Source organism: Cricetulus griseus, chromosome 4, assembly GCF_003668045.3.
Source record: "Cricetulus griseus strain 17A/GY chromosome 4, alternate assembly CriGri-PICRH-1.0, whole genome shotgun sequence".
Taxonomy (NCBI): domain Eukaryota; kingdom Metazoa; phylum Chordata; class Mammalia; order Rodentia; family Cricetidae; genus Cricetulus; species Cricetulus griseus.
Genome location: NC_048597.1, coordinates 135,228,178 through 135,244,759, shown reverse-complemented (window position 1 = coordinate 135,244,759; position 16,582 = coordinate 135,228,178). Strand labels below are relative to the sequence as shown.

The following is a 16,582-nucleotide window of genomic DNA, read 5'->3' as shown; positions in this document are numbered from 1 at the left end:
GCCAATACACTGGGGAAGCCTTTCCCTGAAGCAGGGCTGCAAGCTGCTATGCTAACTAGGACCTGTGGTATTCCTTGGCTCCCAGTTGCCAGAATACCTTTCCATCTGAGCTGTAACACTCAGTATTCTGCGGCTCCCAAGTGCCAGAATCCCTATCCATCCTATTCGAGCCGTCGAAATGCTTACATAAAGATTACACAATGCTAAAAGCAATTAATAACATAGTTCATTTTTGGTAATACTTTCTTGCCACCCCTAGTAATATGGATTTTACACAGAGCTTCTCCTACATGTTACACAAGCACTCTATCATTGAACTACACCCAAGCCCATTTTTAGTTATTTTTAAGATAGAATCTCACTAAATGACACAGGCTGGCTTCAAATTTGTGATCTTCTCACCTCAGTCAATCTGAAGTGGCTGGGATTATAAGCACACACCACCATGCCCATCCATATATAGAATACTGTTTGTTTTTGAAACAAGGTCTTACTAGGTAAACCAAGGTGGCTTGGAACTCACTATGTAGCCAAGGCTAGTCCTGCATTGAAATCATTCTGCCTCAGCCTTGTGTCACGATGCCCCACTTGATATTAACTTTTGATGGTTCTTATTTCTTCATTACAATACACAAGTAAAAGAGGTGGGCAGCTGGGTGTTGGTGGTGCACGCCTTTAATCCCAGCTCTTGGGAGGCAGAGGCAGGCAGATCTCTGTGAGTTCAGGGCCAGCCTGGTCTACAGAGTGAGTTCCAGAACCACCTCCAAAGCAATACAGAGAAACCCTGTCTGGGGGGGGCGGGGCGGGGTTGGGATGGGGGGAAGAAGTGGCCAGTCAGCCAGATAACCTGAGGTGGAGAACTTTTGTTTGATCCTTCTCGCCACCACCTTCTGGTCAGGTCCTGGCCTTTTCTCTCTCTGTGAAAATACAAATATCTAAGTTATTGTACTATTTTGTCAGTTGTGAGAATGTATGTGAATTTTGAAAAATTAGCTGGAAATGTATTTATTTGATGAAGGTAATGCTACCACATTTTTGTGCCTTTTTTTTTTTTTAAGCTCTCCATTAGTTTTATCTACAGTTTGAAAGAACAGATCTTCCAGAGAGGAAATACTCTGCTTGAGATCTGTGTCTTTTTTAAAAGATTTTTATGTGCATGGATGTTGTGCCTGCATGTATTTCTGTGTATCATGTGCATACCTGGTGTCTATAGGGGCTGAAGGGAGAACTGGACTCAGGGACTAGAGTCACTGATAGTTACGAGCCACCATTAGGGTGCTGGGAATTGAACCTGTGTCCTTTGGAAGAACAGCCAATGGCTCTCCATTGCTGAGCCATCATTCCAGCCCTTGGTTATCATCTTAAATGAATATGATGCTGTATGTATTTTTTTCTTTTCTTCTTTTCTTAGATGGGGTTGGCCTTGAACTCCTGATTTTTCTGCCTCCTCCTCCTAAGTGCTGAGATTGTATGCATTACCACCTCAGGCAGCAATGATTTTTTTTTTAATGAAAAAAATTATTCCAGGTTATAAACATAAAGTGAATTGACATGGGTTATAAATTCACATAGACATATTAGGAAGACAATTGCAGCAATGTGTGGGGGAGGCCTTGGATCAACAGCATGGTTTTTTGGCATACACCAGTTGCTTCATACATGGGAACTACAGTGTGCTGCTGGGAGCTGCTATCCCTACTGCCACTACAATTAAGACATAATCAAAGGCCAGTGTTTCAGGGTTTGTAAGGAGAGAGAAGACACAAGTTTAGAGCAGCTATACTGCTTTATTCAAGCTGGCTAGAATCAAACTGTTGTTTATCATGAAACCAAGGATCAAAGGCAACAGCCAGAAGGCACAACGGCCATAAATTTCCAATGACTCATTCCCAAGACTGACATACACAGCCACACCCCACGTACACACACCCCTTTACTGTTCAGTACTTGAAAAAGATTCAGGCATCCTTTCCTTTTAGTTCATAGGTAGCACATTTTAACTTATATTCTAACAACCCCATGCATGACACACTTAGACAAAGCTCTTCTCATTTTTTAATCATTAGCCCAGCTCCAAAGAATTGAGAAAGTTTACTATTCCTGTTATTCTGTGATCCCACTGTGGAAGCTGAATTCTTAAAAAATTGCTCTAATTCCATGCCCAGAATTCAGAATATTATAATCTATAGATTTTTTTGTTTTACATTTATCTATTTACTGTGTATGTGCAGGTCTAAGGACAATTTACTGGAACTGGATCTGGGCCTAGAATTCAGGTCCCAAGGCTTGGCAGCAAATGCCTTCATAGCATGAACCCTGTTGCCGGTCCCAAGCTTCCTATTTTTATTTAGCTTTCTGACTCTGGACTTGACCCTTCAACACGTTCACAATGATTTTCTGAAGAATAAGGGATGATCTGTCATGGACCCATTTAACACACATGAACTTACCACAGGCCTAGGTAACTTTTTTGTTTGTTTGTTTGAACACACTCTCCTAAGGACTTTAGGTCTCACAGCACCTACCTGGGCACACAGAGCACACAGAACATGCAGATTTGGGTGCTTTCTCAACCCTTTTGAGTATAAAGGCAAACAGTTCTACAACCAGGGTTCTGACAGCACTGTTTTCTTAGACACTGCTTCTTGGAAAGCCTGGGTCTGAAGGTCAAAGGATAGACACTAAGGATTTCCAAAAGACCCTCCCAGGAAGAGGAAAAAGAAAATCAGACTAAGAGATATTGGGGAAGTAGTTTCTGTCCTGCTTACCGGCTGGTAAACGGGAACTTTTATTAAATAGGGGCTTTTCTTTTTTCTTTCAGATTTTTCTTTTAAATTTGAATTAGAAACAAGATGATTTTACATGCCAATCCCAGTTCCCTCTCCCTCCCCTCCTCCCTTCCCCCCCCCCCACTAAAACCCTACCTATCACATATCCTTTCTGCTTCCCATGGATGGTGAGGCCTTCCATGGGGGGGGGTTCATCAGAGTCTAAATAGGGGCTTTTCAATGGCCCCTTCTCTCAAATGTGGAAAATTGAATTAGAAGGCTTCTCAAGTGTTCTCAGTGCTGACATTTGGTACAGTTGGCTGGGTACAGAAGGGCCTGTGAATGAACTTGTCGCACGGTCTATTACTGTTATCTCATTTTCCCAAGGGCAAAGAACTAGTCACTGGATGTGAGTGTAGGGACCCACCAGACTGGCCTCTCGGAAGGGTCAAGCTTGCAGTCCAATGCCTCTTCCGGTAGCGGGAGACAAATTACATTGGGCCCAAGGACCAGCGGGACCCGCACCGGACTCGTAACGCCCGCCGAGGAAGAAGGCGGGGCGGCGGGGGCTGACTGGACCGCGAAGGGACCTGCCAGGGCATGCGTGGGTGCGTGCGTGGCGGCAGGCGCTCTCCCTAGGCAGTTCAACGGCAGGAGCGTCCCCACCCACGACGGCAAGGGAGGAGGTCTGCAGCTCGGGACCGGGCCGAGCTCCGGCCGCCGTGTCACGTGACCAGGCTCCGGGGCGGGGACAAACGCTGCCGGGCCCCGCCCGCCCCGCGCGCATGCGCGCCGTCCGGGGCGCTGAAATTCAAATTTGAACGGCCGTGGTAGCCGACAGACCCTGGCGCTGAGGGGTAGAACCGACTGGGTGTGGGAGAGCCCGCCGCCCGGCCTCCGGCCTTCGTCCAGGAGCTGCGCCGAGCCCGCACTCACTTCTTTCCTTTTTCTGAATTTGAACCACCGGGCCCACCGTCTCGTCGTCCACACGTGAGGCTTGCGGCGATGGACCCGTTTACGGAGGTGAGAGACTTTGCGGGCGCTGTGAACCATGACCCCTGCGGACCCCTGTCCGCGCCGGCTGTCAGCCTGCGGCCCACCGGCAGGCAAGCGCGGCGCGTGCGCAGCGCGAGCGTGCAGCCGGGCGGAAGCCGCGGGGTCGCAGCCTCCCAGGCTCTGCTGCTGCCGAGGAAACGGGGGGGGAGGGGGGAGCTTCAGACCCTGGGGTACGCCAGGGAAGACGGGGCCTCAAAACCCCCACGCTAGCCCCGAACTCCATGTAGTCGAGGCTGGCCTTCCTCCACCTCCCAAGTGCTGGCACTGGGTGTGAGCGGCGGGCTTGACCCTGCCGTTCGGGTCCCGGTGACTTGAAGGGTACTTCCCTCCTTTATCCGTCTTGCCTTCTCCCGAGAGAGTGCGGCTTGGGACCTGATGGGACCGGCCCTGCCGGAAAGCTGGAGTGGTTGTCAGGGTGGAGTCTGCCCAATGACTGGCTCTCTGTGCCTGGAATCTGATGGGAGGTGATAAAGGCCTTCGCCGGCCCGGAGGAGCTGTGTGCACTTAAGAATCCTGAGATGAAATCAGCCCAGTCCAAGTGAGCAGGTGCTTTAGCCTCGAGTTCCTTCAGATGTCACTGCTCTGCTAACTTTAGAAGTCTCATGCACAGAATTAACACTGAGTCAAAGGAACCAGTGCTGATTGAATAAACCAAAATTATTAGGGTGTGATGTAAGGCTAGAAACTGTTGAGCGTTTATGTAGCGTGTCATTCCAACAAGACCTTCCTCGTCTCTTCCTTGGAAATAGGGTCTAGATGACTTTGTTAATCCCTATTATTATCTTTAGTTTTAGCTTCATGTTGCAGCTGTGCACTGACATTAGGAATTTCCTGCTGCTGTTTGCCCACTCTTTTATTCCAGGACAGTTCCTCGTTTTCTTCAATTCTCTTTTCTTTAAGCGCTTGTGCAGATTTCAAGACTACGTTGTGAGTTTTGCAAAGTGGGCGGCGTATAGTGTTATAGAAGATAGTAGTAATTTAATTTGGGCGGTGTACTTAGTAGTTAGATCCCTAAGCTAAGCCCAAGATATTAAGGGTTTCAACAATTAAAGGCTTTGACATGGCAGTTATGCTTTTCCCGTGTTTGAAGTTCTTAGTTATCTTTAGGGAAACAGCACTTTGTTAACTTTAAAACTTGTAGAAGAGGGCTGGAGAGATGGCTCAGCTGTTAAGAACACTGACTGCTCTTCCAGATTCAAATCCCAGCAGTCTCAATTCTAGTCTCAACAGTCTGTAACTCAGTCTCAGGAGATCTTCTGGCCACCACAGGCACCAAATGGATACTTGTGAGGTACCCAGGCATAATTAAATGAAAGCTAAACATCCATACACACAAAAAAAAATGAATTGAAAAAAATTCTACTAGAAACACCCAGGACATACTTTGTAGCAGCTTTAGAGAATAGGGATGACTATTCACCAAATTACTTTGAAAAAAATTGTTTATGTCAGCTGGGCAGTGGTGGCACACACCTTTAATCCCAGCACTCAGGAGGCAGAGGCAGGCAGATCTCTGAGTTCAAGCCAGACTGTTCTACAGAGCAAGTTCCAGGGCTACACAGAGAAACCTTGTCTTGAGGTATATATTTGTTTGCCTATGAGTTTGAATTTTTTATTGAAAACATTTATTCTTAAAACTTGCATGTCAGTAAAAATGACCACAATTCTAGATTATATTGACATTAAAAATGACAGTCTTAATACTAAAAGAATAAGATTATTTTACATAATGCTATATGTAATTAGTAATTGACATTAACAGAATACTTTGGAAAGTTGGTTGAAATTTATATTTTTACTTAAAAATGCCCTTTTGAAGCTAGTATAAAACTCAAATAAAAAAAAAGTCTGTTTCAGTCATTTTAGAATATATTTGGAAATGTGCATGCCTTAACTGGTAGTTTATATTATGAAAAGCCGTTGCAGTTGGAATCACAGCTCTGACATCTTTTCCTTAGTTGGTAATGAAGACACTGTAAGTGAGTTCCAACTACTAGGTGCTTAATGATAGCATTCATAACAGTTTTTTTACTGTGAAATGAATTTCTGATAGGATTTTTTTTGTCTAACAAGGACTGAATGTCTGTATAAATGATTTTTTCAACAATTGTCTTACTCAAAACCATGCAGCACAGAAAATTATTTGAAAAATTATTTAAAAAAAAATTCTCCCAGGGTGATTCCTTAACAATGCTGTCATAAAACAGAAAAAAAAAATTAATGGCAGGACACTAGGGCCTATTCACTTACTAACTCTAGTTTAAATGCTACAACCCTGGTGAGTACTCTTGTCTTTGGGCTTTTATTCTCCCTGCTGCCCTGATGTTGGCATGTTCTCGCTTTGCCTGCCTTTTCTGCTTTATAGACCCACATTTAACTTCTAGTTTGCAAGTTCATCTCCAGAACTTCATTGCCAAATCACATATTTCACTTGCACTTTCCTGTTAAGTGTGTTTCCCTTCAGAATGTGTGGGTTCTAAGTGGGCTGTATTCTTTCAGAGATGTTTTCTCCAACCTCAAATGTATTTAAAAGTGTTTTTGTTGAATTAACATATCAAAAGTTTTGGTTTTGGTATTAGAGATTAAACATAAGGTCTCCTAAGACTGAGCTACATCCCCTACACCCCATCTGAGATACAATTTCGTGTACCCCATGCTGATCTCCAGCTTTCTGTAAAACTTGCTATGTAGGCAAGGCTGGCCTTGAAGTCCTGATACTTCTGTCTCCATCCTCAGAGTGATAGGATTATAGGTGTACAGTACCCCGCCCAACTGAAGGTGTGATTAAAAAATTAACATAGCATTCTAAGCCGTGGGTTTCATTACAACACTTCATACATATGTGTCACTTTGCTTTGTTTTAAGTCATCCCTCTCTCTCACTGTTTTCCTTTTTATGTCCTTCACCCTATCCCCCTGGCTGGAATTTTTTTTTGGGGGGGGGGAAGAAAGTATTTTACTCTTAAATAATGCAATATAAGGAAGATCTACTTAAAATACTGAGCACTTACATTTATGTCACTTAGAGGGCATATTATTTCTTCAATAAAAAATCTTTATCACTTATTAGCCTTATTTTGTTAATTAGAGTATTTAAAACTATCTTTTGCCATATGAGTTTTTACTCCATTGCAAACAATAGAGCACTTGTGTGTGTTTGAATGGCAAAATGACATTCTTCTGTGAACCATTCATTGCTCATGGCAACTGAAACTGTGCTGACTCAGTGCTGACTGCAGGGAATGGAATGTTGGGCATGTCCATGGATGCATATAGTTAGGGTAGTTTTGCTTTTCCAGAGGGATATGTTTTATCAAAGGAGATTATCAAACCGTTACCAATTTGTATAGCAGTCTGATCACTATTTGGGGGGTGGGGGGTTTAAAACAGGATTTCTCAGTGTAACAGCCCTGGCTGTCCAGGAACTCAATTAGTAGATCAGACTGGCCTCAAAGTCACCGAGATCTGTCTGCCTCTGCCTCCCAAGTGCTGGGATTAAAGGTGTGAAGCACCGTCGCCTAGCTTCATTCTGATTACTTTTGAGTTGGTTGAAGGAGATTTCTTTAGATGATGAAGGTGTTGGGCTCATAAATATTTTAAATGCATAGCATTTTGATTGTCACTTCTTTCAGTGAACCTTAAGTTAGAAGATATTTTTAAATTCAGAGAGTTGTGCCTTCACCCAAGTTTAACTCATGCTTTGTTTTGTTTTAGAAGGAGTCTTGCTTTAGAGACCAGGCTAGCTTGAACTAGTTTGTATCCCACGGCTGACTTCCCATAGCTTAAATCCCCAAGTCTGTATTAATTGCTGCTCTATATATGCAGGTCCTTTGTGTACAATTGAGGGAGAATAAATTGTTTTATACCACACTGATTCAAATAGGAATGTCTGTTGATTCAGAGTAAGAAAAAAGGGGATTATTCATGATTTTATCCAGTGGCTAAGATTTGAACTTATAGCTATTTTATTATATATTAGTATTTACTTAATAAAACACAAAATTATTTAGAATTTCTCTCCTTGTGAAGTGTGTTATGAAAGACTTCCTATTGAGTCACTTGTGCTGCTTTTCACAACTTGAGATCTGAGTGTCTATTAGTTTTGAAGCTGTAGCAAATTATTATAAATTCAGTGGCTTTAGCCAGGCTTTATGTTGTATACCTTTAATCCCAGCACTCAGGAGGCAGAGGCTAGTGCATCTCTTGTGGGTTTGAAGCCAGCCTGGTCTACATAATGTGTTCTAGGAGACCCTGTCTGAAAAGCAAATTAGTGACTTAAACACTTAATGTTTTTCAGTTCACTAGGTCAGAGGTCTGAAGTGGGTTTTATTAAGTCAGAGTCTAGTGTGGGTAAGATTTCACTCCTTCTGGAAGCTCTTAGGAGAAAATCTATTTCCTAGCCCTTTCCAACTTCTAGATCCTTTCTGCATACCTTGACTTCTGGCACCTTTGTCCATTTTCAAAGCTTCATTCTCAGCATTCTGACATCTGCTTCTGTCATCGTCTGTTCTGACTGATCTTTCTGCCTGCTTTTCCCCACTGTAACTAAGGGTCACTCAGATAACCCAGGATGATGTTACACCTCAAGATTCCTAATCACATTAGCAAAATCCTTTTGCTGTAAGGTATCACTGGCAGGTCCAAGAACACAAGCATTTTTGAGGGACCATTTCCTCTCTAGCATACTGACTTAAACAGCAGCTACTTTCTGTTAAATTTTATTTCAATGGTGGAGGCTGGAGAGATGGCTCAGTTGTGAAGAGCACATGTTGGCTCTTGCAGAGGACTTGGGTTCAGTTCCCAGCATCTATGTGGTAATCTGAAACCATCCATAACTCCTAGTTCCAGGGACGAGTGTCCTCCCCTGACTTCCATGGGCCCAGGGGTGCATGCTGTTCACATGCATGCAGACACATACTCAGTAGTTAAAGGAAGCTGCTTTTCCAGAGGCATGGATTGCTGTTCCCAGCACCTACATTGAGCGGCTCACATCTGCTTCTTCTGGCCTCCATGGGCACTGAGGTGGATGCATGTGTGCATATTTACATGTAAACAAACAAAATTACATTTATTTACTTGTGTGGGGGCGTGGTAGTGCATGCATGTCAGGCACATGTGTGGAACTCAGAAAGCAATTGGTTCTTTCCTTCTACCACGTAGGTTCCAGGGATTGAATTCTAGTGTCAAGCTTTGCAGCTTGGAGCAATCTCACCGTATTCCCTCCCTCTTCTCTACTCCTGCAACCACTTTTTTATTCAGTGGAACAGGAGTTTGTGTTGGGCTCAATTGGCTCTTCTGTTGGTTTTGCCTGGAGTCATGTAGTGTTTCTTAGTGTCATGGAAAAATATCTGGAGCTAGATTGAACTTTTCAAATGATGTGCCTGAAGGAGACCCACAAACCACACCCAAATACCGGTTTTCACCGAGAGATCCTTTATTAAGTGAGGAAGAAAAGTTAAAGTGGCTGCTTTCTGACTCAGGCAGAAAACAGCAGCAAATAACCTTGCAGATGTCATTCTTAAGAGAAGAAGGGGATGTCTGTGACAAAGGACTGCCTCTGGATAGAGAGCAGACAGATGTGGCACACAGGCAAATGATTGTTTATAAAGGGAAAGGGAGAAACCTGTTTTTGGGGGAATGAGTTTAATTTTGATTGGACATTTAATTAGATGAACCAAAGGAGGCTTCTGATTCCTAGACTTTGGTAGTCAGCCTCAGGTGGAGGAAGTGACCTGACATGGGAATAGACCTTGGAGGCTAGCTCTAGGGATGTAATCTAATGGTTTTTGGCAAGGCAGAGGGGATGAGGGAGAAGGTCAAGACCTGCCAGAGCCACATGCTCCAGTGGCCTAGTATCCCTTCAGTGCCAGTCCAAGAAAGGGAGTGCAGAAACTGCAAGACTTTTTGGGACTTAGCATTGAAAAATCACATAGTGTGTTACTTCTGCCATACTTTATTAGTCAAAGCAAATCACAAGGTCTGGCCATCCAGCCCAGATTCAAGAATGGTGATGCAGATTTCCTTTGAAGATGTGCTTATGTGGCTGTGCATGCAGTAATGCAGATTTCCTTTGTGTGTGAATGTGCTTGCGTGGATGTGTGCAGGTGTACATGTGTGTGCACATGGAGGCAAGGTTTGGACATGCTCCTTCTTCAGTCATTCTCTACCTTATGTTTGAGACAGGACTTTTCACCCAACCTGACCCTGCCCCTATCCAGCAGTTTCTGATACATGCCAACATGCTTAGCTTTATGTGGGTACTGGAGGTCTTTATGCTTGCATAGCAGGCACTTTATCCACTAAGCTATCACCCCAGTCCCAGATTACACCTTTTGATTGGGACAGAAAACTTGAAGCATTTACAATCTTATGTAGGTATCTTCACATAATGCTTATAAATATTTATATTGAATCTGGTAATCTTGATGCTAGGGTATTTAGTTCCATTACTTGGGATTTTACCTTTGAAATGCTTGACCGTTATCCTACATAACAGTTTTTGGTTTTAGAAGGCATCTAAGGTTTTGTGAACCTTTGGCTAACCTGTGTTTTAACACTGGTATAATATAGAAGTTGCTTGAACGAACCCGTGCCAGACGAGAGAATCTTCAGAGAAAAATGGCTGAGAGGCCCATAGCAGCCCCAAGGTCTGCACTACATGCCAAGCGAAGCAGAGAGCCACTTTCAGAAGCAAGTAATCAGCAGCCCCTATCAGGGGGTGAAGGTAAGACTATGGGAAAGTAAAAGTAGCATGGATTTTGAAGGACATAGCCCCAAACATTTCATTATGCTTATAACAGAGCTGGTCTTTGGGAGACAAATACAGCAGCCTCTGGGGGCAAGAGCAGCCTTCTGTATCTTCCAAGGTTAGAGCAGGTCTCAGATCTATCAGAAGCCAGAGTAGAGAACTTGGTTAGAAAGCCAGTGAAGTTGGCTGTTTGTGAAATTCATGTTCTTCTTTTTTTTTTTTGTGGTTTTTTGAGACAGCGTTTCTCTGTGTAGCTTTGGAGCCTATCCTGGTACTCCCTCTGGACCAGCCTGGCCTGGTCGAACTCACAGAGATCATCTGCCTCTGCCTCCGAGTGCTGGGATTAAAGGCGTGCGTCACCAACGCCCGGCTGTTTTGTTTTTTGAGACAGTTTCTCTGTGTAGCTTTGGAGCCTATCCCGGCACTCTCTCTGTAGACCAGACTGGCCTTGAACTCACAGAGTCCCGCCTGCCTCTGCCTCCCGAGTATTGGGATTAAAGGCGTGCACCACCAATGCCCGGCAAAATTCATGTTCTTTAAAAAAAAATGTACAACTTTTTTTTAGATTTACATATCTTTATTTTATATATATTAATGTTTTACCTGCACTTATTTCTGTGCAGCACATGTGTGCAGTGCCTGTGGAGGCCAGAAGAAGGCACTGAAACTCCTGGAGCTGGAGTTGTAGACAGTTGTTAGCTGCCATGTGGGTTTTGGGTCCTATGGAAGGAAAAGCAGAGTGACCTTAGCCAGTGAACCATCTTTCCAGTGGGCATCTCCCAATCTTTTGTTTGTTTAAAAGAATATATTGTATGTGTGGGCAAGTGTGCCCTGGTGCATGTGTAGAGGCCAACTCCATAGACTTGGTTTTTTCTCTTCACCTTTCATGTGGGTTCTGGGGGACAAACTCAGGTTATCAGGAATGTGCAACAAGCATGTTTACCTACTGAACCATCTCACTGGCCTTTCATTCTTGTTTAAAATGTTAATGTCCTGGCCTGGAAAGATGATTCAGTGGATAAAATACTTGATATCTAATTGTAAGGACTGAAATTTGAATTCCCAGCACCCATGCAAATTCTGGGGCATGCATGGCAAGGACACAGGAGGTGGGGGATAGGGTTGTCACAGCAAGCTGGTGATCTAGACTAGCTGAATTGATGAGCTCTGAGTTCAAGAGAGAAATCCTGCTCCTGGTTATAAGTTGATAAGGTGGAGTTCATGGAGGAAGACACTCATGTCAACCTCTGACTTCACTTGCACACATCTGTGCCACACAGAAGAGCACGCATACACATACTACCCCCCCCCCCACACTCATTTCAAGAGGTACAGTGAGACCAGTTCTTGGGTAGAAGTGAAATGCTTTATTTTTAATGATGTCTTTAGGATTTTTCACTTACTTTATAGATGTTCATAGAAGTTTAAATTATGAGATGCTAAATATTTGTACTGATTTTGTTTGGTATAGAATAGAGATAGTTCAGTTGCCTTCAGAGTCCTCTCCTCTTCCAAGCCTTAGTCAAGGTGCTCTTCTGCTTTGCTTTAGCTATTGTCCATGAAAAGAAAGAAAGAAAGAAAGAAAGAAAGAAAGAAAGAAAGAAAGAAAGAAAGAAACAACAGAAAACCTGTTTTCTACAACTTAATTTCTCCAGGCCTGATTTTTTTGTTCCTTAAAATAAAGTGATTTGCCGGGCGTTGGTTTTTGCATTTTTCTTATAGTGAAAGTATTAGAGAAATTTGATCCCTTATTGTTAAGTGCTGACCTTTAGTTTTTCAGGCTGTGAAACTGCAGAGGTTTCAGTGTGTATTTTTGCTGTTCTTTTGGATCTAGAGAAATCTTGTACAAAACCATCACCATCAAAAAAACAGTGTTCTGACAAAACTGAAGTCGAAGTTTTGGACTTAGAAAATAAAGAGCCTGTTGAACCAACTGCTGCAAAACCTTGTTCTCCAAGGCCTGCACCCCCTCAGGCACAGCCCCAAGCACCAGCTGCCGTCAGTGACTCTGTGGCTGCCCCACCATCGCTGCTCAGCACGGGCAGGGGGCTGAACTCAAGATCAGAAGCATCTGCTGCCTCCTCAGTTAAAACACGGATGCAAAAACTTGCTGAGCAACGGCGCCACTGGGATAGTGATACAGCAGGTATTAAATGATGCGGGTGGGGTGGTCCCTGAATTTCTTTTGGTAAGATTCAGCCTGGAGCTGGATGTGGTGCTACATGCTTGTAATCCCAGCACCTGGGAGGCTGATGCAGGAGGATTATAAATTTGAGGCCAGCCTGGAGTGGCACGAACGGTAAGTGCTTTTATTTTATCTGTGTATATATTCTTGGCTTGGAGATGATTTGTATACTAGGTGTATCCGTAAGAACAGTGAATGAGAATGAAACATTCTCACTGAAGCAGGCATCAAGGTTCTTGAACTAGTACAGAAACACTCCAATAACAGATTACTTCCTGTTTGCAGCGAAAAAAGTACTGACCCTCAGCTCTATCAGGAAATGCTATTTCTTGGGTCACTTATCACTAAGGTGTGAGGTGATATTTGATTGGGGAAAAAAAGATGTCAAAACAAAATATCCCCACTCCCAGTATATTGAACTGTAAAGTGTATTCTTATACTATAATTCTGGAAACAGATAAGTGATTGAACCTAAATGCAGGCAAGTTAGCAGTTATGTATCAGTGTTATTTTTGTCATGACTGACTTTCTTGATCTCCTGCTTGTTAGGTAAAATCCTTAAAATGACTTCCTGAAATACCCATATCATAAATAAAAGGAACTGAGGTACAGAGAAAATGTAGATAGGAAAAATTTTGGATTAGTATCTCAGAAGTGTACTTTTGTCTCTAGATTATAAAACCCTTTAATTAGGGTGCATAGCCAGAACTAAGGTGAAGTAATATGAATAAATTGATAAACTTCATTTTTAATGTAAAAACTTACCAGTTTTATATGCGTATAAATGTACGCCACATGTATGACTGGCACCTGTTGAGCCCAGAGGAGGGTGTCAGATTCCCTGGGACTGTTGAAAGCTGCCATGTTGCTGGGCAGTGGTGGCACACGCCTTTAATCTCAGCACTTGGGAGGCAGAGGTAGGTGGATTTCTGTGAGTTCAGGGCCAACCTGATCTACAGAGAAACCTTGTCTTGAAAAAAACAAAAAACAAAAAGTTTCACTGAAAGCTGCCATGTGAGTGCTGGGAACTTAACCCTGGTTTTCTGGGAGACCAGCAAGTACTGTTTAACCACTGAGCCATCTCTGCACCCCTGCATCAAAAATTTAAAAGAACATTTATTTTAGTACATGTATGTTTGTTGGCATATATGAGTCTCCTTGAGTATGTATATGCATGCAGTTGCATATCTGTGCCTGTGTGGAGGACAGAAAGAGCTGGAGTTTCAGGTTTACAGGTTGCCCAGCTTGTTATATGGTGCTGGAATCTGAATAACAGTTCTTATAATTGCACAGTAAGTATTCTTAACCATTGAGCCATTTCTCCAGCCCCTCATTACTGTGCATTTTAAATGAAATTTTGTTTAGTATTGGACAACAGAGAATTTGGGATTTCTGCCCTCCCCCCAACCCCTTTTGTTTTGTTTTTCGAGACAGTTTCTTTGTAGCCTTGCCTGTCCTGGAACTCACTTTGTAGACTAGGTTGGCCTCAAACTCATAGAGATCTGCCTGTCTCTGCCTCCCAAGTGCTGGGATTAACAGCTTGTACCACCATTTTCCAGCCCCCTCTCTTTTTTATTTATTTTATTGGTTTTATTTTTACTGTTTTTAAGTGTGTGTGTGTGTGTGTGTGTGTGTGTGTGTGTGTGTGTGTCTAACATTCATGTGGAGTTCAGAGGGCAACTTGCTAGGTTCTGTTTTCTCCTGCCACCATGTGGGTCTGGGGAATGGAACTCATATTGTCGGCTTGCAGCGTCTCACAGTGATTCTCAACCTTCCCAATGCTGCAACTCTCTAATACAGTTCCTCGTGCTGTGGGGACCCCCGACCAGAATATTATTTTTGTTGCTTCTTCATAACTATAATTTTGTTACTGTTAGGAATCATAAGGTAAATGTCTGATAATGCAGATGGTCTTAGGTGACCCTGTAAAAGAGTTTTTCAACCCCAGGGGATTGAGACCCACCTCTTGAGAACTGTTGATATGTACTCACGGAGCCATTTTATCAGCCCTTATTTTTTAAGTAGAATGAACTTATTTCACCAAGTATTTATGTGCTGAAAAGAGTTTGTAGGAAGGAAGATCTTTTGGAACAATATTCCTGAGGTTTTAGAAGGGTAGAATTAAAATTTCAAGCCGGGTTAGAAGTTTGAACAGAAGAGAGTAAGGAGGGTTGGCCTCTTCTCTTGATTGTCTGTGTAGAGCATGATGTGCCCCAAACTTTGGTTCCTTTATTTATATACATGCTTTTTGAATATACAGGCCTAGATCCTTCATTAGCTCTTACTATCTGAGCTTTGTCTCCAAATGAAATAAAAATGCTATCTAAATAGCCACTTACCATAAATAACTGTTTTGTTTAAATTAATTAAAATAGGGTTCCATTTCTCAGTTCCCCTGAGCACATGTGGTGAGTGCTTGCTGTATTGGACGTGTAGGTGTCGACCCCTGTGTTGTCCTAGAGCTTTGTGTTGTGTCATTGGTCCACTTCATCCTTTAGAATAGAAGGTTTCTCTAGGATGCACTCTTAAATTGTTCAGTACTATAACTCCATGAATTAATTGTGAAATATACAGTAGTACCTTTTAAATAGTAAAAATTCCATTTTTTTGTCTATGATACATATATGTGCCCTAGCACACGTGTTCTCACTGTTGTGTCCAGCTTGACATAGTTTGTTAGGATTCACAATCAGCTTTCCATGCTTGAGTTACAGGCACTTTATCCAGTGAGCTATTACCGAAGCACCAGCCCTAGAATAGTATCTTACAGCATCTGTAATCTATCAAAACCAACCAACCAAACAAACAAACAAAAAATACCTGTAAAAAGTACATGTTAAGAGTGTTTCAGTTTGGATTAAGTACCGTTTAAGAAATGTAATATTATGAATACAATCAATCTCATTTTAAAATTCTGTATGAAGTGGTCATGATTATAGGTAAGAACAGCTGTTGAATATGGCTTTTGATTTTTCTGAAAACATTTTCAGATGTTGTATCAGAAAGCTCACACTTCTCACCAATGCCATCTGAGGAAAAGGCTGCTTCACCTACCAAGTCATCCCTGTCAAATGCTTCAGCTACCCCAGTTGGAAGAAGGGGCCGTCTGGCCAACCTTGCTGCAACAATTTGCTCCTGGGAAGATGATGTAAGCTACTCATCTGCAAAGCAAAATAGTGTACAAGAACAGCCTGGTACCGCTTGTTTATCCAAATCTTCCTCTGCAAGTGGAGCATCTGCTAGCATCAATAGTAGCAGTGTTCAGCAGGAAGCTACATGCTGTTCCCCAAGGGATGGCAAGGCCTCTGTCAGTAAAGCCCCATCTTCAAGTGCTGTCGAGGGATCATTGCTTAAAGCCTCAGCGTCCAGCTCTGTGGTGAGTAATACCATTTTGGTCTTTTGAAACTTTTGTTATAAATGATAATGTAGCTATATATTATGTAGCATATGTACAGCATATTTATGTGTTTTTAGAATGTTTTATAAAAAGTGAAAAACATAAATTTGGTAATTAAAATAAATTAACCTTAAAATCAACATGACTGAAATTATATTAATTTAAGGTAATTAAATTATAAAAATCTTATGTATATAATAACAGTGTGTGATGGGGGTCTCTTTTTTGCCATTTGGGGGAAAACTAAAATTAATCCCTCTATTATAACACCTTTATAAGAATGTATAAATATAAGATACTGAATATTTCTGAAATGAGTATAAAACTGTATTTGTCATTGCCTACAAGGAAGGCACATCGACAATGTCAGCAGAAACACTTTCTCTGTAACCCTTTGAAGTGTTTGAAATTTTACTTTATGTATGTAAT

The 16,582-nt window shown here is 42.4% G+C and overlaps 2 protein-coding genes across 6 annotated transcripts in view; one reads left to right on the top strand and one right to left on the bottom strand.

Moving 5' to 3' along the window:
• The window catches only part of Kiaa0895 (KIAA0895 ortholog), a 57,776-nt gene extending 54,288 nt beyond the window's left edge, over positions 1–3,488 (bottom strand). Inside the window, exons 1-2 of one of the 2 annotated variants that reach the window (XM_027411675.2) lie at positions 3,196–3,488; positions 848–917 (exon numbers count right to left, since the gene is read on the bottom strand). The gene's annotated coding sequence lies outside the window, so the exon portion shown is untranslated. Of the gene's footprint in view, positions 1–847; positions 918–3,195 lie in introns of those variants that run through there. The other variant, XM_027411674.2, reaches the window with a different exon arrangement.
• Positions 3,489–3,607: 119 nt separating this feature from the next.
• The window catches only part of Anln (anillin actin binding protein), a 55,399-nt gene continuing 42,424 nt past the window's right edge, over positions 3,608–16,582 (top strand). For 2 of the 4 annotated variants that reach the window (XM_027411671.2, XM_027411667.2), the window contains exons 1-4: positions 3,609–3,791; positions 10,394–10,547; positions 12,406–12,717; positions 15,747–16,132. In XM_027411671.2, the coding sequence (XP_027267472.1) occupies positions 3,774–3,791; positions 10,394–10,547; positions 12,406–12,717; positions 15,747–16,132 (870 nt within the window). In that variant the 5' untranslated portion in view covers positions 3,609–3,773. Of the gene's footprint in view, positions 3,792–10,393; positions 10,548–12,405; positions 12,718–15,746; positions 16,133–16,582 lie in introns of all 4 variants that reach the window. The other 2 variants (XM_027411670.2, XM_027411669.2) reach the window with 2 other exon arrangements.